Source organism: Myxine glutinosa, chromosome 2 (genome assembly GCF_964187855.1).
Source record: "Myxine glutinosa chromosome 2, kmMyxGlut1.1, whole genome shotgun sequence".
Classification (NCBI taxonomy): Eukaryota; Metazoa; Chordata; class Myxini; order Myxiniformes; family Myxinidae; genus Myxine; species Myxine glutinosa.
Window position 1 is genome coordinate 247,012,806 of NC_136262.1, and position 23,481 is coordinate 247,036,286.

Consider the following 23,481-nt stretch of genomic DNA (forward strand, 5'->3'; position numbering starts at 1 on the left):
TGGTATGTTTGTTCAGAAGGAGTGTGCAAGGCAGGACTCTGTAATCTACGAGTGCTGTCCTAGTTAATTAATGGCATTGCATTAAGAGTCAGGACAGTCTGCTTTAGTCGAACCTGGAAGCTCCACAATGCCGTGATACCTGTTGCTATGAGACCATAACAGAGGTTGTTTGTCAAAATGTAAGATACTCCAGTGTGTTGGGAATTTTATCCAGCACCAGAAAGCTGCCATTGTTTTCTCACACAATGGGCCATTTATATGATGTCACACCTACATCGTGCAAATCCTCTTGTGTCGTGCCCAATGCAAATTGTGACCATAATTTGAAGATCATGCCAATTGTATAAGTATCTCAAAGTGATTAAACTTGAGAGTTTGGTGTTCCCATCTGATTGAGGACTTTGCTCATGATGCTGGAATCCAGGTGTACATCACATGTACTGTTGTTGTTGTTGTTGTTGTTGTATAGCCACAGACAGTTCTCCAGACCAAGCCTGCGGCACAGTGACAGCCGATTGATCTTGCAGGAGCGACCCAAAGATCCCCCACATCCAGGATGGTGTACCCCCACTTTCATGAAGCTAGGACCATCACAGAGTTAGAAAGAGAGAGGGGGGAATAGGGGGAGAGGGTGAGAGAGAGGGAGAGAGGAAGAGAGAGGGGAATAGGAGGAGAGGGGGAGAGGGTGAGAGAGAGGGAGAGAGAGAGGAAGAGAGAGAGAGAGAGAGACACACAGAAAGAGAAATAGGTTGTAAGGGATAGAGGGAGAGAGAGGGAGAGAGGAAGAGAGAGGGGAATAGCAGGAGAGGGTGAGAGAGAGACAGAGACAGAGGAAGAGAGAGAGAGACACAGAAAGAGAAATAGGTTGTAAGGGATAGAGGGAGAGAGAGGGAGAGAGGAAGAGAGAGGGGAATAGCAGGAGAGGGTGAGAGAGAGACAGAGACAGAGGAAGAGAGAGAGAGAGACACAGAAAGAGAAATAGGTTGTAAGGGATAGAGGGAGAGAGAGGGAGAGAGGAAGAGAGAGGGGAATAGCAGGAGAGGGTGAGAGAGAGACAGAGGAAGAGAGAGAGAGACACAGAAAGAGAAATAGGTTGTAAGGGATAGAGGGAGAGAGAGGGGGAGAGAGTGAGAGACACAGAAAGAGAAATAGGTTGTAAGGGATAGAGGGAGAGAGAGGGGGAGAGAGTGAGAGAGAAAGTGAGAGAGGGGGAGAGGGTGAGAGAGAGGGAGAGAGAGAGGAAGAGACAGAGACAGAAAGAGAAATAGGTTGTAAGGGATAGAGGGAGAGAGAGGGGGAGAGAGAGAGGGAGAGGGAGAGAGGAGGAGAGGAAGAGAGAGAGAGAGAGAGAGAGAGAAAGGACCGGTCCACTGGAACCGATCAGCACTCTGACCGTGACCGCGCTGCCCTACCCTGACCGCGCTGCCCTGCTGAATCCGCGCAGTAGGGAAGAATGGAGAAGATTTGGCCCTCGACTTGCGTTGGGGGATACAACCACCATGAAGAGGCGTCCCCGATATTTGTTCATATACTGTGTTGATTTGTCCACCGTCCACTCACTGTCTTGCAATTCATGTTAATAATGTACATTGACGTTTACTAATGTCCTTGTCCTGCATGCGCTACATGCTCAAGCTCGTTCATGCATGACTGAAGAAAGGGTTCATGGTATAAGAAAAAAGGATTTTTATAATCCAATAAATCCCATAAAGCAAGCCAGCTGATAATACTCTGGGATATATCGGGGATCATGTATATTGTCATTTCATGGTGTTACTTGCTCTTACTCCTTTCAGGGTAAATCTCTATTGTACATGATGTCCCATAAGTTCCTTTACCACTGAACGTTTTCCTACTACAATAAGGTGAGCAGAAGAAAGCAAATGCATTGACTTGTTTATCAATATTTTACTCTCATGTTTCACACATATTTCATGTATTTTGACAGTAAACAATCAAGAGGATCACTGTGAGCACCGTCGTTCATCCGGAATGAAAAAAACAACCCATTAGTTTAATTATCCTCTCTGGGGGCATATAGATCTAGGTTTCATCTAGGTTTTGATCGAGGATCTAGGTACAGAACATCTATGTTTGGGTCTGTTAGTCTGTGGTGCGGGACGTGATAAGCACAGAGTGCCTCAAGAACTTCCTAGCTTTCAGTTTAGTGTTAAACAGCAGTATCGAGCAGAGAAGAACAAAAACTGGGATGATAATAATGATAATAATGATAACAATGATGATGATGATGATGATGATGAATGTGATGCTTTTACAGTAAAGGGACGTAGGCATCAGGAGTAAGTTCCTGTAGTGATTGGTTGTGTGGATGTACAGATCCGGGTGGATTCTGGAAGTGATAGCAATGAGATAGACAGAGTATTGTGGGAAGCGATGAAGCAAAATAAAATAATATGCAAGTCACGAAAATGCACAAAGAAGCTGTGTCCGTACACCTCAAAGGTGCCACTTCAGACGGTGAGATGTTTTACTGCAGAAGTGAGCACTAGTGGAAGGAAGACGAGTGCGGAAATCGTGGTAATTGATGAAAAGGGGGAGTTGATAATGTTGTTGAGTAAAGAGACTGCCCAGGCGTTAGGTATATTACACATTGGACTGGGAGTAAATTCGGTGTCAACCCGGAAGGTAGAGAGAAAGTCAGGCCATGATCCAGAGATAGATGAGGTCAGACAGAGTATCAAGACTAGAGATTGGGAGAACTGCCCACACAAGGCATATGTAGCCGTGCGAGATGACCTATGTTCAATTGGGAAACGCATTCTCAGGGGTAGTAGGATTGTGGTGCCACAGATGTTGAGACCAGGACTGGTGATGTTAGTACATGAAGGTCATTTGGGAATTGTTAGTACCAAACAGAACCTGAGGACAAAAGTGTGGTGGCCAGGAATGGAGAAAGACGTGGAGAAATTTGTCAAATCCTGCCATGGATGTCAACTTGTTGGTCGAACAAATCCACCAGAACCGGTCCGAAGTACGTTGCTCCCAGTGGGACCATGGGAAGATGTAGTTGTCGATCTTTTGGGTCCGTTACCATCTGGAGAGTTGGTGATGGTTGTGATTGACTACTACAGTCGTTACTATGAATACGTAATCATGAGGTCCACTACAGCAGGGAAACTGGTGGCAGCATTAACAGAGGTTTTTGCGAGGCATGGTATACCAGCCACTCTGTATTCGGACAATGGGCCACAATTCATTGCTCAGACATTTACGGATTTCTACAACCATCGTTTGACTCCAAAGTGGCCACAGGCAAATGGTAAAGTAGATCGTCAGAACCAGACTCTGGACTAGCGCATGAAGATTCCGCAAGCTGAAGTGATGGACTGGAAAGAGGCAATGTTGTCATATGTTGCAGCATACAGGGCAGCACCTCACTCTACCACAGGGAAAAGCCCAGCAGAGCTGTTATTCGGAATGAAAATCCGCACCAAGATGCGGGAGCTGAAGGAGGTCTTGGCTGACCAGGAGGTTCGAAACCGGGATGCTGAGTACAAGGGATCAGCGAAGTGGCATTCTGATCATCGACGTCATGTTAAATAATCTGATGTGCTGCCGGGAGATACTGTGTTGCTGAAACGAGAGAATGCAAGAAGTTGACAGCCTTCCTGCCAGACCCTTAAACTGTGGTTTCCAAGATGGAAAGCACGGTGACAATGTCGAGGATTTCGGTCGAATCCCAGTGTCAGGGATTTCATACATTGGGCTCTGTTACCAGGGCAGCCCTTGAGCATTCTGGGAATTGAACAAAGCTGGCAGAAACGACCCCTCACCTGTAATAACATAGCCTGTTGTTGCAGTTTTCAGGCTCCGATCTTGGGCAAAAGCTGCATGGACAAGAAGATAGCTTTTCCTTGCCTAAACAGCCCCAATTGTTATGCATTCCATCTCGTCTTTGAAGTTTCCTTTCATTATTTCCTGTGCAGTATAAAAATCCTGTCCTGATGTGTTTTGTTGAGAAGCTGCTGTTGCCCTTAAATGGAAGCTTTCCCATGTACATGTGTATCCCCTGTACCTTCAATAAATTATCCTGTAACTGTCTGAGTTTGGTCAAATTATCATCCCTGTGGTTCCTGTTATGGGGAATTTTGAGACGAGCTGTGTTCCAGAGATAGATCAATTGATGATGGAGCAACAGATGGCAACGCAATGAGATGGGGTACAGAGGGATGCAGAGACCAATGAGGCAGCTGAACTACCCATCAGAATTCCACAGGTGGATGTGGCAGAGAAACCGCAAGATCAGAAAAATGCATCGTTGTTACCTCATTCTCCAGGCAGACCACATCGAGAGAAGAGAATGCCAAGGAAATACAAAGATTTTGTCAGATTGTAATAATTCGTTGATAAAGAATGAATCCAGTTGAGATTTAATGCAAGAAGGTGAAATGTTGAATTGAATGTTGTGAATTTGTTTTGGGAAATTTCGATGGTTGAGTAGCTTAAATGATTGAACAGTAAAGTCATGCACTGTCTTTCTATTCAAATGGGGGGAGGGATGTCATGATAATGGTTTGTGTTGAGTTTGGATACTTTTGAACACATGTTACTCCACTGTACTGTCACGAGGCTGGGAAACAACAATAACAAACCAGAATGGGGAGGTTCTAATATGGCTGATTAAACGAGCACCGCAAACGATAGTGGTGACCCGTAATCCCGCTGGTTTCTGGGTCTCTTGGTGTCGACGACGTGACAGCGACATTTAGACAGGGCCTAGCCAAGGAAAAAGGACCACCTTTTCCTGTCAAGTTATCTCAGTGGTTCCGTCACTCTAAGACCATATACTTTCAATTGAACAGAGGGGCCACCCAGGCCTTTGCTCAAAACCAATATGGTGGCCAAAATCCAAAATGGCCACCAGATGCAAGCATGGAAACAGCCATAAAACAATGATGATGATGATGATGCTGAAATGCCATTAAATTCGACTTTTGAAGTGTTTTTCCCTCGGATATCTATTCTGTGTGCCTGAAATCAGTTATTTGCCAACTATATGCTGGAACTATGATCACAAATCCAATATGGCCACCATGATGTCAAATGGCCGTCTGAAACCCTTACATATCATTCTGTTTGTAAAGAAAATGACGATACCTCTAAATGTTTTTGAATTGCTTACGGTACGAAACCTGGGGAAAATAAAGCTCATTTAAAAAATAGTTGTTGTCCACAAATTTAACATGGCCACCAATATAAAAAATGGCCGTTAATTATGTCTAATTTTGCTGCATATCTGTTTATGTAAAAGTAATTATTTGACTTGGAGTAGCAATTAACTCCTTCCTGCAGCTGTTTTCTTTTGCATTGCAGTGTCCTTGGGATTGGTGTGTATCTATCTGGCACTGGAACAGCTGTTCCAGTGCCAGATAGATAAATAAAGACTTGGTAAATAAAGATTGGTAAATAGAGACTTGGTGATCCCTAGGTAGATACTCAGCAGGTGCTTGCAGACAGATGGGAGACTGTTGATGCGACTTTATGCTCAGAACTGCCTTATTCTGAATTCCAATTAGCCAGGTCAGGACTGTACATCCACCACAGTGACAAGTTCGACCACAAATGCTGCCGAATAACATTCAGAAATCGATTGAGACAAAGAAACCCAATCCGGTCAATTTCACCAGTCAAATCAGGAACCTATGGCCGGGTCCAGTGATGTGAAGAGTCAAACATATAGAATTCCAAGAGAACCAGCGGAAGAGATGTGAAGATCAATGTCCCAAAATAGAGGTTTATCATTTCATCTCTGCCCAATAAAGATACTTAAACCAAGAACCAAGTTCATGCTTTATCTGTGATACGGTGACGTATGCTGACAGGGAACAGTACAACAATGGTGGACTTGGACGGTGCTCAGAAGAACATGCTTTCAGGAAGCTCAAGACACAGATGGATTTGAAACTGAACTGCGAGGAGGTCGAGCACCATGCCGCAGCCAAGCGGATGGACCTTTTGCTCAGTGGAGCATCTTATGATGTCTTCGCCATCAAATTTTACTATCACAAAACATGTTATAGTGGCTTCAACTATTGTTATGATCCCAGGACAGTTGTCAAGGACAAGGATCCTGCACAGTTGTCAAGGATAAGGAGGCCTATCTGATGACAGAATTGCAAAGGAGAGGAGCCGAGACCATGACCTCGATGATCCACCAATCGGTATAACCTGAGACGAGACATTGTATATCATTACATTTTCGATACATGGCCTTGTACCAGATTTCGGTCTTTTCTGACATTCCAGATGGATTATATTCATCGGACAACCAAACTGACACTGATTTGGATATCAGTGAATAATAGATTGCATGAATATTTATTGATATGAATGGAAGATTCTTAGTCTGAAATTGTCTTGACTTAATATTGCAGAACATTTACCCACCGTGAGTTATTCTTATTTACCATATAAATAATAATACAGATCTGGTGTACATTCTACAGTACAAAATAAATGGTATGTAACTCCATATTCAACACATTCAGTGAAATTTATTTGACAAAAACAATCACAATAGGTTTTGATGTTATTGGGAGATTATATTAGTTATCAGGAGGAATAACTCTAAAATCAAATTCACTATCCATAGTACTGGTAATTATAAAACTACTTTCATAACTATTGTTTGAACACAAACTCTCAGTATTATAACTGTCTTCTGTTCCAATAGAGATGCTCTCATCACTATCATAACCCCCAAAATCTTCAACTGAATAATGATTCATTTATTAAGGAAAACAAGATATTCCACTCACAAGGTTCAGACATACATGGCGGCGGCCATCTTGGATTTTGAGGTGGCGACCCAATTTTCAATAGGGTTCTTCCTTATGCCTAGATACACCCACACACCAGATTAGAAGTTGGTACTTCGCTTATTTTTCAAGATATTCAGCTCACAAGGTTCAGACATACATGGCATCAGACATACATGGCGGCGGCCATCTTGGATGTTGACGTGGGTTGCACCCACACACCAAATTCGAATGCGGTCCTTCGCTTACGCACGCACGTACGCCCGCACGCACGCCCGCACGCACGTACGCACACACGCACGCCCGCAAGGACGGACGGACAGACACACGGACGGAGGGGAAAACCATAGTCCCCCTTTCGCTCCGCGGTGCGACGGGGGACAAAAATATTGAAGGACTCTAATCAAAGATAGTTAAACCAAGAACCAAGTTCAAACATACTATTTATCAATATACTCGATGGTGGTGAGTTCCATAAGAAAATTAAGTTATTCCCTAAAATGAAACATAAACAAATATTCATTGGCTCTCCTTATGAGTTCAAAGAAAACATGAGTCTTTTAGAATCAACAAAGGGTTTGGGGGTCTATTGAGGATTTAACCTTTGGTAATAGGTTTATTTGAAAGTGGAAGAAATAGATGGATTTTTTAGGGTTTGATCAATAGAACAATGGAAAAAGTGGGCGTGGCTTGTGAATAAATATTCATTGGTATGCGAGGGGAAGAGGGATAAATAGGAGGAATTTTTAAGGGTTAAGGGGGTGTTTTTGAAATATTTTTCCCTTTTTCCCCCCATTCACTTCAATGTAAAATTGGGTGTGTTTTAGAAGCAACAAAGGGTTTGGGGGTCCATTGAGGATTTAACCTTTGTTAAACCAACCAACATAAAGTAATGGACGGATTCGAACAAAACTTGGTGAACAATTTGGATTTGTGACAAGGACGAATTGTTAGATTTTGGTGAAGATCCGGATCTGGATACTAGAATTTTAATTTATTTAAAGTGATTCTTCACCATTGAGAGATGGGTGTAAAACGATGCATAACATGATATTTCAAAAAGTTGTGTTTGGATTATGACAAAACTTGGTGGATGAGTTGGTTCGGTGACAAGAACAAGGCAATTATATTTTGGTTCAGGTCTGAATCCAGATCCGGCCTATCAGTGGGATACAAAACGTAAACTGTTCAACCTGGCGGAGGTATACACTCCATGGAGTTCCATTCTAGTTTTACTATTTAATCATTTTTACACAAACGGCAACGCCGAGAGTCAGGGCATTCATGAAGTCATTCAAGCGAACGGCAGAGCTGGAATTTTTACAAAGTACATGCCAGGGGCGCCCCCTTGTGATGGCATTGGAAATGATCAATGTCCCATCCAAGGGCAATGATAGCAGGGTCTCGCTGGAATATTAGGGCAACCACCACTGGGATATTAGGGCAAACACCGCTGGGATATTAGGGCAACCATCGCTGGGATATTAGGGCAACCATCGCTGGGATATTAGGGCAACCATCGCTGGGATAGTAGGGCAACCATCGCTGGGATATTAGGACAACCACCGCTGGGATATTAGGGCAACCATCGCTGGGATATTAGGGCAACCATCGCTGGGATATTAGGGCAACCATCGCTGGGATATTAGGGCAACCATCGCTGGGATATTAGGGCAACCACCACTGGGATATTAGGGCAAACACCGCTGGGATATTAGGGCAACCATCGCTGGGATATTAGGGCAACCATCGCTGGGATATTAGGGCAACCATCGCTGGGATATTAGGGCAACCATCGCTGGGATATTAGGGCAACCATCGCTGGGATATTAGGGCAACCATCGCTGGGATATTAGGGCAACCATCGCTGGGATATTAGGGCAACCACCGCTGGGATCTTCAGGCAACCATTGCTGGGATCTTCGGGCAACCATCGCTGGGATATTAGGGCAACCATCGCTGGGATATTAGGACAACCACCGCTGGGATATTAGGGCAACCATCGCTGGGATATTAGGGCAACCATCGCTGGGATATTAGGGCAACCACCGCTGGGATCTTCAGGCAGCCATTGCTGGGATCTTCGGGCAACCATCGCTGGGATCTTCGGGCAACCATCGCTGGGATCTTCGGGAAACCATCGCTGGGATATTAGGGCAACCACTGCTGGGATATTAGGGCAACCATCGCTGGGATCTCGGGAAACCACTGCTGGGATATTAGGGCAACCATTGCTGGAATCTTTGGGCATCCATCGCTGGGATATTAGGGCAACCACCGCTGGGATATTAGGGCAACCATCACTGGGATATTAGGGCATCCACTGCTGGGATATTAGGGCAACCATCGCTGGGATATTAGGGCAACCACCGCTGGGATATTAGGGCAACCATCGCTGGGATATTAGGGCAACCATCGCTGGAATCTTTGGGCATCCATCGCTGGGATATTAGGGCAACCATCACTGGGATATTAGGGCAACCACCGCTGGGATATTAGGGCAACCATTGCTGGAATATTTGGGCATCCATCGCTGGGATATTAGGGCAACCACCGCTGGGATATTATGGCAACCACCCCTGGGATATTAGGGCAACCATCGCTGGGATCTTCGGGCAACCATCGCTGGGATCTTCGGGAAACCATCGCTGGGATATTAGGGCAACCATCGCTGGGATCTTCGGGAAACCACTGCTGGGATATTAGGGCAACCATCGCTGGGATCTTCGGGAAACCATCGCTGGGATATTAAGGCAACCACTGCTGGGATATTAGGGCAACCATTGCTGGGATCTTCGGGAAACCATCGCTGGGATATTAGGGCAACCATCGCTGGGATATTAGGGCAACCATCGCTGGGATATTAGGGCAACCATCGCTGGGATATTAGGGCAACCATCGCTGGGATATTAGGGCAACCATCGCTGGGATATTAGGGCAACCATCGCTGGGATATTAGGGCAACCATCGCTGGGATATTAGGGCAACCATCGCTGGGATATTAGGGCAACCATCGCTGGGATATTATGGCAACCACCGCTGGGATCTTCAGGCAACCATTGCTGGGATCTTCGGGCAACCATCGCTGGGATATTAGGGCAACCATCGCTGGGATATTAGGACAACCACCGCTGGGATATTAGGGCAACCATCGCTGGGATATTAGGGCAACCACCGCTGGGATCTTCAGGCAACCATTGCTGGGATCTTCGGGCAACCATCGCTGGGATCTTCGGGCAACCATCGCTGGGATCTTCGGGAAACCATCGCTGGGATATTAGGGCAACCACTGCTGGGATATTAGGGCAACCATCGCTGGGATCTCGGGAAACCACTGCTGGGATATTAGGGCAACCATTGCTGGAATCTTTGGGCATCCATCGCTGGGATATTAGGGCAACCACCGCTGGGATATTAGGGCAACCATCACTGGGATATTAGGGCATCCACTGCTGGGATATTAGGGCAACCATCGCTGGGATATTAGGGCAACCACCGCTGGGATATTAGGGCAACCATCGCTGGGATATTAGGGCAACCATCGCTGGAATCTTTGGGCATCCATCGCTGGGATATTAGGGCAACCATCACTGGGATATTAGGGCAACCACCGCTGGGATATTAGGGCAACCATTGCTGGAATATTTGGGCATCCATCGCTGGGATATTAGGGCAACCACCGCTGGGATATTATGGCAACCACCCCTGGGATATTAGGGCAACCATCGCTGGGATCTTCGGGCAACCATCGCTGGGATCTTCGGGAAACCATCGCTGGGATATTAGGTCAACCACTGCTGGGATATTAGGGCAACCGTCGCTGGGATATTAGGGCAACCATCGCTGGGATCTTCGGGAAACCACTGCTGGGATATTAGGGCAACCATCGCTGGGATCTTCGGGAAACCATCGCTGGGATATTAAGGCAACCACTGCTGGGATATTAGGGCAAACCATTGCTGGGATCTTCGGGAAACCATCGCTGGGATATTAGGGCAACCATCGCTGGGATATTAGGGCAACCATCGCTGGGATAATTAGGGCAACCATCGCTGGGATCTTCGGGCAGCCATCGCTGGAATCTTTGGGCATCCATCGCTGGGATATTAGGGCAACCATCGCTGGGATATTAGGGCAACCAGCACTGGGATATTAGGGCAACCATCGCTGGGATCTTCAGGCAACCATCGCTGGGATCTTCAGGCAACCATCGCTGGGATCTTCGGGGGACCCTCGCTGGGATCTTTGGGAAACCCTTGCTGGGATCTTCGGGAAACCTGCGCTGGGATCTTCAGGCAACCATCGCTGGGCTATTTGGGCAACCATCGCTGGGATCTTCGGGAAACCCTCGCTGGGATCTTTGGGCAACCCTCGCTGGGATCTTTGGGCAACCATCGCTGGGATCTTCGGGAAACCCTCGCTGGGATCTTCGGGCAACCATCGCTGGGATCTTCGGTCAACCATCGCTGGGACCTTCGGGAAACCATCCCTGGGATCTTCGGGAAACCCTCGCTGGGATCTTCGGTCAACCATCGCTGGGATCTTTGGGAAACCCTCGATGGGATATTCGGGCAACCATCGCTGGGATCTTTGGGCAACCCTCGCTGGGATATTCGAGCAACCATCGCTGGGATCTTCGGGCAACCATCACTGGGATCTTCGGGCAACCATCACTGGGATATTCGGGCAACCATCGCTGGGATCTTCGGGCAATCGTCGCTGCGATCTTTGGGCAAACCCCACTGGGATCTTCGGGCAACCATCACTGGGATCTTCGGGCAACCATCGCTGGGATTTTCGGGCAACCGTCGTTAGGATCTTCGGGCAACCGTCGCTGGGATCTTCGGGCAACCATCGCTGGGATCTTCGGGCAACCATCGCTGGGATCTTCGGGCAACCATCGCTGGGATCTTCGGGCAACCATCGCTGGGATATTAAGGCAACCATCGTTGGGATATTAGGGCAACCATCGCTGGGATCTTCGGGCAACCATCGCTGGGATCTTCGGGCAACCCTCCCCTCCATCTAATATATTAAGTGTGCCGTTTGACCAATGAGATGTTCCCATCTGATTGCATGCCTCAAAATGCTGTGATCCCAAATTCAAACAATAAATATGTTTTTCTTCTTCGAGCTCTTCGTCAGTAGACAAATACTTAACGTCTAATCTGAAGTCGAAGCCAACCTCCACATTTCTATGGAGTAAACGTAAATAAATATACGTCATTATTATACGGCAGACGTAAATCAATAAATATACGGCAGACGTCATTACGCTACAGTTTGCGCACATGGAGTATATGAATTATGGATATTTTGCACAGGTATTTTAGGATTTGACGTCTTTCTCGAGAGCTCAGTGCACACCTTGAACAATCTCGTGAGCTCTTACAATATGATTGGAATAAAAAACATACATCTGCATTTATTTATTTATATTCATGTTCTTGGAACAACAGACCTACATGTTATGGTGAAGACCCACTATAAATTACACCATCATGGCCAAGAAAACAAGGAGCTGATACAAGGGGACTTAAAAGGTGAGTCCTCCACCTTTTGAATGGTGTGAGGAACAGATCTGTGCAATATGCAAACGAAATATTGAACGGTTTTTGAAATATCACGTACACAAAATTACATGGACAGATGATTGGTCGGTCAGACGGAACTGGTGTTTAATGTTCCCCATCTCTGACTTTGAGGCAAAACCACAATAAGACAAGACAAGCGAAGTTGCATTTGTTTAAAGATAGAAGAAGCAAAATGTATTTTAGGTTCACCTATCACAGTAGATAATGCAATGTGTGGTTTCTAATCATTGTGTGTCTTTGTGTGTGTTTTTGTTTGTGTGTTTGTGTGTGTGTCTGTGTTTGTATGTTTGTGTGTGAGTGTATGGGTGTGTGTATGTGTGTGTGTGTGTGTGTGTGTGTGTGTGTGTGTGTGTGTGTGTGTGTGTGTGTGTGTGTGTGTCTGTATGTCTATGTACATGTGTGAGTGTGTGTATCTGTGTATGTGTGCGAGTGTTTGTGTGTGTGTGTGTGTGTGTTTGTGAGTGTATGTATGTGTGTGTACGTTTGCGTGTGTATGTGTGTTTGTGTGTGTGTTTGTGTGTCTATGTATGTATATGTGTGTGTTTGTATGTATGTTTGTGTGTGTATGTTTGTGTGTGCATGTGTGTGCATGTATGTGTGTGTGTATGTGTTTGTGTGTATGTTTGTGGTTTTTTTGCATGTGTGTGTGTGTATGTTTGTGTGTGCATGTGCGTGTATGTGTGTATGTGGTTGTGTGTATGTTTGTGGTTTGTGTGTGTGTGTGTGTGTTTGTATGAGCGTTTGTGTGAGTGTGTGTGTGTGTGTGTGTGTTTGTGTGTGTGTTTGTGTGTCAGTGTTTGCATGTCAGTGTTTGTGTGTCAGTGTTGTGTGTCAGTGTTTGTGTGTTTGTGTGTGTGTATATGTGTTTATGTGTGTGTGTGTGTGTGTGTGTGTGTGTGTGTTTGTGTGTCAGTGTTTGTGTGTGTGTTTGTGTGTGTGTTTGTGTGTGTGTGTGTTTGTGTGTCCGTGTTGTGTGTCAGTGTTTGTGTGTGTGTTTGTGTGTATGTGTTTGTGTGTGTGTATATGTGTTTGTGTGTGTGTGTGTGTGTGTGTATGTGCGTACGTTTTTGTTTGTGTGTTTGTGTGTGTGTGTGTGTGTGTGTGTGTGTGTGTGTGTGTGTGTGTGTGTATGTGAGAGAGACCCGGTAAATGTGGGGTGAAGTGTAACATTAAATAAACCCAACAATCACCCACACACAGCGAACCACACGTCCTCGGCTGCCAAACACACGGTGCGGTGATCAGGAGAAACAACACAATTCTTTCTTTGTCCAGCAATCACAATTTCACATTTTTCTGAACATCGCCAGCTGGCACCACGCTCTTCAATTTATCAATCAGCAATCACTATATATTATAAGTGCACTAAATTAAATTTTGTCTTATTAAAAGTACCATTATGAGCAATTTCGCCTCGTATCATACTATCATTGCTCAGGCTTTAGTAAGTGGTCCTGGAGGAAATGTGAGTGTAAAGATTGCACATGGGTCCAAGTTTGTGATTGTGGTGACATGTATAAGGAGAGGCTTTGTATGAGCATCATGTCCTCCCATCTCTTTGTGCTTCTTGAAGTTTTTCTACAGCTGGACTTTTAATTGGAGAGGCAATCTCATCGATCATCTATCTATAATTCCAGTAATCTCTGTACGTTTGTACGTTTGTACGTTTGTCTGTCTGTGACCGCTGTTTCTCGACAACCACGGGTCCGATATACTTTTAACTTGCCAGGTATATTGCTGGGGACCCGAGGATGTGCCTTTTCAAGGTTTCATATTAATCGGACAATTACTTACCGAGCTATGTCCAAAAAACGATTCAACCAATCAGAGAGCAGCGAACGATCGCGTGTGCCGAACGTGGCGGACACACTCTGCCTCGGATGGCACATTTGAGAGCGTATTCATTTATTTCACGTTTGCAAACTATGTTGGCGCTATGTTGGCGTTAAACGATGTTTTAAAACTAATAAAAACGAATTTGCGATTCATTCGCTTTCCTGCGCGTTTGTGTACGCGATGGCGATTTCTTTACCAAACTCCGGAAGCCGTTCGCTTTGGACCGAACCATTTCATGTAAATAGAGGGGGGGGATTGTCACCACTCGCAAGCCGTTCGCTTTGGACCAAACCATTTCATGTAAATAGAGGGGGGGGATATAATTTTAGATATATCTATCTATAATTCCAGTAATCTCTGTCTGTCTGTCTGTACGTCTGTACGTTTGTTTGTTTGTCTGTGACCGCTGTTTCTCGACAACTACCGGTCCGATATACTTGAAACTTGCCAGGTATATTGCTGGGGACCCGAGGATGTGCCTTTTCAAGGTTTCATATTAATCGGACAATTACTTACCGAGCTATGTCCAAAAAACGATTCAACCAATCAGAGAGCAGCGAACGATCGCGTGTGCCGAACGTGGAGGACACACTCTGCCTCGGATGGCACATTTGACAGCGTATTCATTTATTTCACGTTGGAAAACTATGTTGCCGTTAAACTATGTTTTAATAAAGTTTTAAAACTAATAAAAACGAATTTGCGATTCATTCGCTTTCCTGCGCGTTTGTGCACGCGATGGCGATTGCTTTACCAAACTCCGGAAGCCGTTCGCTTTGGACCAAACCATTGCATGTAAATAGAGGGGGGGGATTGTCACCACTCGCAAGCCGTTCGCTTTGGACCAAACCATTTCATGTAAATAGAGGGGGGGGATATAATTTTAGATATAGATATAGTACGGGCATGCCCTAGTATATATAGTACGGGCATGCCCTAGTCTATCTATAATTCCAGTAATCTCTGTCTGTCTGTCTGTACGTTTGTTTGTTTGTCTGTGACCGCTGTTTCTCGACAACTACCGGTCCGATATACTTGAAACTTGCCAGGTATATTGCTGGGGACCCGAGGATGTGCCTTTTCAAGGTTTCATATTAATCGGACAATTACTTACCGAGCTATGTCCAAAAAACGATTCAACCAATCAGAGAGCAGCGAACGATCGCGTGTGCCGAACGTGGAGGACACACTCTGCCTCGGATGGCACATTTGAGAGCGTATTCATTTATTTCACGTTTGCAAACTATGTTGGCGTTAAACTATGTTTTAATAAAGTTTTAAAACTAATAAAAACGAATTTGCGATTCATTCGCTTTCCTGCGCGTTTGTGCACGCGATGGCGATTGCTTTACCAAACTCCGGAAGCCGTTCGCTTTGGACCAAACCATTGCATGTAAATAGAGGGGGGGGTTCTGTGGTCGTTGCGAATGGACCAAACCATTCATGTAAATATAGGGGGGGGATTGTCACTGTACTCGCAAGCCGTTCGCCGTTCGCTTTGGCGTTGCGAATGAACCAAACCATTTCATGTAAATAGAGGGGGGGGATATAATTTTAGATAGATATATAGTACGGGCATATATATAGTACGGGCATGCCCTAGTACAGTAAAATCACCGAGTTAAAGGAGAGAGTCATAGGGTTAGGGTTATCAAGGAGGAGTTATGGACAAATGATTTTTTTTTTTAAACAAATAGATTATGTCGAAGTTTTATGTCGGTAAGTAATTGATATTTGAAAAGTTGAAGCAAAAATCAAGAGGGTGAGTGTGATACCGGGAATTGTTTACACATGGTGATGGAGAAGAGAGAGGATCACGCCATTTGTAGCCCTCATGGAAATAATGTCTGATGCATGTTTCATATTATCCATAATTTACATCAATGGTTTGGATATAGTGGGGTGAAGAGTAGGCTTTCAAAACATTTAGGTAAGGTTGATAGAAGAGAGCGTGGTGATCAGATTCAGAAAAGTATTAATAGATGCATAGATTGGGCAAAGGATTTGCAGATTAGATGGAATTTAACCTAAACTAGAAAGCATCTGAAAATGCAAAGCCCGTCCGCATCCGTTTCTACTCAGACGTCTTCTTCTTCCGAATGCTAAACATGACGAAAACAGTAAAAAAAAACACAACATGAAAATTGACGATTTTATTCAGCCTTGATATTTGAGCTTTTGATTTAAAAAAAATCCGCTTGTAGCTTTTGATTGGTGAATCAATTCTGTGACCCAATATGTAAACTCTTAAAATCTCAGGTCAATTGGACGAAAATTAATGATTTTATCCAATCTTGACTTTTGACCTTTTGATCTAAAAAAAACAATCGACTCCGAACTTTTGATTAGTGAACCTAACTAATTTGATTTGATTCGTGAATTTGATTAGGGTTAGGGTTGTTGTTAGGGTTAGGGTTAGGGTTAGGGTTAGGGTTACGGTTAGGGTTAGGGTTGTTAGGGTTGTTAGGGTTAGGTAGTGAAAAGTGGCCCAATATGCAAATTGTTTAAATTTCAGGTCAATCGAATGAAAATTGACGATTTTATTTGATGCTGACCTTTGACCTTTCGACGAAATTATTAATTTACCTTCTACGTATTCTCATAATGAAGCTACGTTGAAAATTTGATGTCAAAACTCATATGGTAAATTGGAATTCCAGGTCAATTGGTTGAAAATTGACGATTTTAGGTGACGCTGACCTTTGACCTTTTGACAAAATTATTAATTTGCCTTCTACGTATTATCATAATAAAGCTTCGTTGAAAAATTGATGACATATCAAATGGTAAATTGGAATTCCAAGTCAATTGGATGAAAATTGACGATTTTATTTGATGCTGACCTTTGACCTTTTGATGAAATTATTAATTTACCTTCTACATATTATCATAATAAAGCTTCGTTGAAAAATTGATGATATATCAAATGGTAAATTTGGAATTCCAGGTCAATTGGATGAAAATTGACGATTTTATTTGATGCTGACCTTTGACCTTTTGACGAAATTATTAATTTGCATTCTACATATTATCATAATAAAGCTTCGTTGAGAAATTGATGATATATCAAATGGTAAATTGGAATTCCAAGTCAATTGGATGAAAATTGACGATTTTATTTGATGCTGACCATTGACCTTCTGAAGAAATTATTAATTTGCCTTCTCCATATTATCATAATAAAGCTTCGTTGAAAAATTGATGATATATCAAATGGTAAATTGGAATTCCAAGTCAATTGGATGAAAATTGATGATTTTAGGTGATGCTGACCATTGACCTTTTGACAAAATTATTAATTTGCCTTCTCCATATTATCATAATAAAGCTTCGTTGAAAATTTGATGACATATCAAATGGTAAATTGGAATTCCAAGTCAATTGGATGAAAATTGATGATTTTATTTGAAGCTGACCTTTGACCTTCTGACGAAATTATTAATTTGCCTTCTCCATATTATCATAATAAAGCTTCGTTGAAAAATTGATGACATATCAAATGGTAAATTGGAATTCCAAGTCAATTGGATGAAAATTGATGATTTTATTTGAAGCTGACCTTTGACCTTCTGACGAAATTATTAATTTGCCTTCTCCATATTATCATAATAAAGCTTCGTTGAAAAATTGATGACATATCAAATGGTAAATTGGAATTCCAGGTCAATTGGATGAAAATTGACGATTTTATTTGATGCTGACCTTTGACCTTTTGACGAAATTATTAATTTACCTTCTCCATATTATCATAATAAAGCTTCGTTGAAAATTTGATGACATATCAAATGGTAAATTGGAATTCCAAGTCAATTGGATGAAAATTGATGATTTTATTTGAAGCTGACCTTTGACCTTCTGACGAAATTATTAATTTGCCTTCTCCATATTATCATAATAAAGCTTCGTTGAAAATTTGATGACATATCAAATGGTAAATTGGAATTCCAAGTCAATTGGATGAAAATTGATGATTTTATTTGAAGCTGACCTTTGACCTTCTGACGAAATTATTAATTTGCCTTCTCCATATTATCATAATAAAGCTTCGTTGAAAAATTGATGACATATCAAATGGTAAATTGGAATTCCAGGTCAATTGGATGAAAATTGACGATTTTATTTGATGCTGACCTTTGACCTTTTGACGAAATTATTAATTTACCTTCTCCATATTATCATAATAAAGCTTCGTTGAAAAATTGATGTCATATCGAATGGTAAATTGGGGATGAAAATTGACGATTATATTTGATGCTGACCTTTGACCTTTTGACGAAATTATTAATTTGCATCCTGCATATTATCATAATAAAGCTTCGTTGAAAAATTGATGATATATCAAATGGTAAATTGGAATTCCAAGTCAATTGGATGAAAATTGACGATTTTATTTGAAGCTGACCTTTGACCTTTTGACAAAATTTTTAATTTGCCTTCTACATATTATCATAATAAAGCTTCGTTGAAAAATTGATGACATATCAAATGGTAAATTGGAATTCCAGGTCAATTGGATGAAAATTGACGATTTTATTTGAAGCTGACCTTTGACCTTTTGACAAAATTTTTAATTTGCCTTCTACATATTATCATAATAAAGCTTCGTTGAAAAATTGATGACATATCAAATGGTAAATTGGAATTCCAAGTCAATTGGATGAAAATTGACGATTTTAGGTGAAGCTGGCCATTGACCTTTTGTCCTTTTGACCAAATTATTAATTTGCTTTCTACATATTATCATAATAAAGCTTTGGTGCAAATTTCATGTCAAAACTCAAATGGTAAAAAAGTTATGGGCAGGACAGACGGACACACACACACACACACACACACACACACACACACACACACACACACACACACACACACACACACACACACACACCATACACACCACACACTACACACTACACACACACACACACACACACACACACACACACACACACACACACACACACACACATACATACACACACACACACACAAGTGATTGAACACCCCCATCTCGTGCCGAGCCCCCCGCTCTGGTTTATGGTTTATGGCCCTGGATAAGCAACATCTCAGGTTTATGGTGGCACACGTTTATCACATGATGCAAGAGACAACGCCAGTCCGCTTTTGGTAAAGCTAACAGGGTTTTAGTTTGTAACCATATGGGGATCGATTTATATATCAAAATAGGTCGAGTTAACACGGTATAGAAATCGATTGAGGCCTCATTTCGAATGTACAGTTTTAGTCGCCACATCTGAGGAAGGACATAACCTCGACAACGATGGTTCAGCGGAGGGTTACTAGATTCATTCCGGGCCTAGCGAGACTCAGCTATGAGGAGCAGCTGAAGGAGACAGCACTTCATGTGTTAGAAAGGAGGGGATATGATAGTGATGTTTAAGAAAATGAAGGGTATCGAATAAAATGAGTTTAGATAGGTTTTCCAGCAGAATAGAGAGTGAGAGGACCAGTGGCCATAGCTAGAGGATAAAGAAGGGGAGAGTGAGGACATTTTGAGGCGGCGTCTTTCAGTCGGAGGGAATAGTTATTGCATGGAATGGTCTCTCTGGAAAGGTGAAGGATACGATCGGTTTAAATTGGAATGAGATAGAAACCTAGATACAATGTAGATAGAGGTGTATGTATGGGGATGTTGACAGGACTTGTAGGTAGTTTTATGTGGATAAGTGATGGTACACTACATGACCAAAAGTTTGTGGACACCCCTTTTGATTTGTGTATTTGGCTATTTCAGCCACACCCATTGCTGACAGGTATATATAATCAAGCACACAGCCATGCAATCTCCATAGACAAACATTGGCAGTAGAATGGGCCTTACTGAAGACCGCAGTGAGTTTCAACATGGCACCGTCATGGGTTGCCACCTTTCCAACAAGTCATTTCGTCAAATTCCTGCCCTGCTAGAGCTGCCCCGGTCAACTGTAAGTGGAAACGTCTAGGAGCAGCAACAGCTCAGCCGCGAAGTGGTAGGCCACACAAGCTCACCGAACGGGACCGCCGAGTGCTGAAGCGCGTAGCGCGTAAAAATCGTCTGTCCTCGGTTGCAACATTCACTCCCGAATTTATTAGGCTTCAGGTATATATTTCTTGAATGTATGGATTACATTGCAACATGCATGATCAATAAGAGATTGTGAATTAATTCCATTAGGCCTTTACTTATTTTGGGATTAAATTCCAGTTTTAGCAGGTGAACTTCACCACAACCTTCATGTCCCAACTGTCGATTTTACTGAGAAACATGACTTTGTTAACACTTCCTCCTTGATGCTTTTCAGCAACATCTCAGGTTTATGGTGGCACACGTTTTTCTGCTGCTTGTTTGTACAACTCCGAGGTAAATGGTAAATGCTTTTGTTTGATGTGCAGTCACTTACCTGCTCATAACCACCAATGCGGTTCACAGTCGTAAACAACAGCCACAGATCCACTGGAACACAAAAGAAACAGGAACATGTTAAAATCTCTCTTCCGTGAGACTCAGCCCGGTAAGGAAAAGCAAAAAGAGAAAGTCTGATGATGTAATCCTATCTTAGAGATCCTAGTTTATATCAAGGCCTAAGGTTTGGTCTAGATACACGGTGTACAATTGACCTGCGAGCATGGAATGAACACCAATGATTGTAAACAAACTCTATTTTAACAATCTGTGATACAAACGCGATCAAATGGATCACAACAAATGAATGAATGAATGAATGATCGTTTTAAGGCCATTTTCACCGCTACGGCGGGGGTTAGCCTTGCGGGCCCCATGACAATCATGGTTCCCTGTTTGAGGCAATGTTTTTATGGCCGGATGCCCTTCCGGACGTCAGCCCTTAGTCGCCTCTTTCGATGTGCAGGGGTACAGTGTACCTATACTAAGCCAGGATACACACCGGGGATCATTCATCCCAGCAAGCTGGTACTCAATTTGCCGACCTCGGAAGGATGACAGGCTGAGTCAACCCCCCTGGCGTTAATTCAGCGATCGACCGGGATTCGAACTCCGGATCCTAGGATCCCAAGCCGGCACCCTAACCGCTAAGCCAACACCAGGCTTCATCCGCATGACAACCTGATCCAGATTTGCCAATTGTGGAGTACATTTTGTTGTGGTTTTTGGTGCAGCTCCCTATATTCATCTTTCCAGATGTGTTCTACAGGGTTCATGGTCAGGACTCTGTGGTGCTGGCATCGTGGTAAGAGGATTTCTTGTGTACCAACAATTTAATTTGAAGTATGGGACACATTTACCGCAGGAAGATGGTGCCAAGTGTAATACGTCCAGAACAACCTTTGCTGGGAGAGATGGACAGCGCTGCAGATTATTCTCTGGACATCAAAGAATCCTGACATGAACGCTGTAGAACAAACATGGACCGGAAGCTGCAGAAAAGCCGATCTGCGGCCAAGTCTCGGCCAAGAGCTACAACAAAATCTCCTCCACATTTGGAAAGATTGAGACCAGACTCATACAGAATATCACCGATTCCGTTCTTTCACGGGTTCGTTTCACATAATTATCCATTTGATTGTGTCCCGAACACAGAACGTTGAAGTAAATTTGTTTCCAATCAGAGGTGTTCATTTTCTTTTGGTAAGACTGGACCAACACAAAATATATCCTCCCATGTACCGCAGAGGCCTATAGCACAAGAACAGCAGATTACATTTGGATAGGACTATAATGGGAATTGAACTCTGAACTAGACAGTTCTAAGGTGGGCGCAATACCAATCTGAGCTCTCCAGGTGTCAGCGATCCACCGGGATTCGAACTCAGGATCCTAGGATCCCAAGCCGGCACTAGACAGTTCTAAGGTGGGCGCAATACCAATCTGAGCTCTCCAGGTGTCAGCGATCCACCGGGATTCGAACTCAGGATCCTAGGATCCCAAGCCGACACTAGACAGTTCTAAGGTGGGCGCAATACCAATCTGAGCTCTCAATTTGTCAGCGATCCACCGGGATTCGAACTCAGGATCCTAGGATCCCAAGCCGACACTAGACAGTTCTAAGGTGGGCGCAATACCAATCTGAGCTCTCAATTTGTCAGCGATCCACCGGGATTCGAACTCAGGATCCTAGGATCCCAAGCCGGCACTAGACAGTTCTAAGGTGGGCGCAATACCAATCTGAGCTCTCAATTTGTCAGCGATCCACCGGGATTCGAACTCAGGATCCTAGGATCCCAAGCCGGCACTAGACAGTTCTAAGGTGGGCGCAATACCAATCTGAGCTCTCCATTTGTCAGCGATCCACCGGGATTCGAACTCAGGATCCTAGGATCCCAAGCCGGCACTAGACAGTTCTAAGGTGGGCGCAATACCAATCTGAGCTCTCAATTTGTCAGCGATCCACCGGGATTCGAACTCAGGATCCTAGGATCCCAAGCCGTCACTAGACAGTTCTAATGTGGGCACAATACCAATCTGAGCTCTCAATTTGTCAGCGATCCACCGGGATTCGAACTCAGGATCCTAGGATCCCAAGCCGTCACTAGACAGGTCTAATGTGGGCGCAATACCAATCTGAGCTCTCCATGTGTCACCAAAGTAAATATAAACTGGGAGACTCCCACAAAGCCTTTGGGAGCTCTCTCACTCTCTCGAAGCATGACATATTATACTGGGACGTGTGAGATCAACTTAAATCCACCATCTCTCGCTCTGTCCTCGGTCCATTACCTTGTTTGAAGCCCAAGTGTGGGATTCTTTCAATGGGGGTCTTGCGAGCTCGCATAAACGAATGCAGGTCTTGCAGAAAAGCCTCCTGCTCGTAGGCCCGATTGTCTCCACTTCCTTCGGGTTTCCTCCCGCAATGGTCGATCGCATCTCTGGCAGATTGCCGGGTCAAACTGGTCCACTTATTCTCTCCGACGAGGAGGTCTCCTCCCGCCGGGGCTGGATATTCTACGTCTTGCATAATTTCGACCTGGAAGGTATGGAAATAGTCAGTGTAAACGGACCAGCCCAGACAAATTCACTGCACAAAACTCAACGATCACTTTCCTTAAATTCTGGATATTGATCATCATCGACTGAATGAACGAATATGATGTTTCTTTACCTCCCAACACTTGTGCACCTTCTTTTTTTTACCTTCCACTGTTTAAAATGACAAGGAATGTGAAAAGGATTTCGGAAAAAGGTATTTTTTCCAATCAAAATTTAATTAATTATCTAACCATGTGTTCTAAACCTGTGTCCTGCTGTGATTGGATCCGCAAGTTCACATGAGGAAACGCAGACATAGAAATGGCAT

The 23,481-nt window shown here is 43.7% G+C and overlaps 1 protein-coding gene across 1 annotated transcript in view; it reads right to left on the reverse strand.

Annotated features, from left to right (window-relative positions):
* Positions 1-23,142, reverse strand: part of LOC137422127 (uncharacterized) — a 46,312-nt gene extending 23,170 nt beyond the window's left edge. The window contains exons 1-2 of the mRNA XM_068108888.2: positions 22,905-23,142; positions 20,611-20,663 (exon numbers count right to left, since the gene is read on the reverse strand). Coding sequence (XP_067964989.2) covers positions 20,611-20,663; positions 22,905-23,142 — 291 coding nt within the window. The remainder of the gene's footprint in view (positions 1-20,610; positions 20,664-22,904) is intronic.
* Between the last annotated feature and the right edge of the window lie 339 nt (positions 23,143-23,481).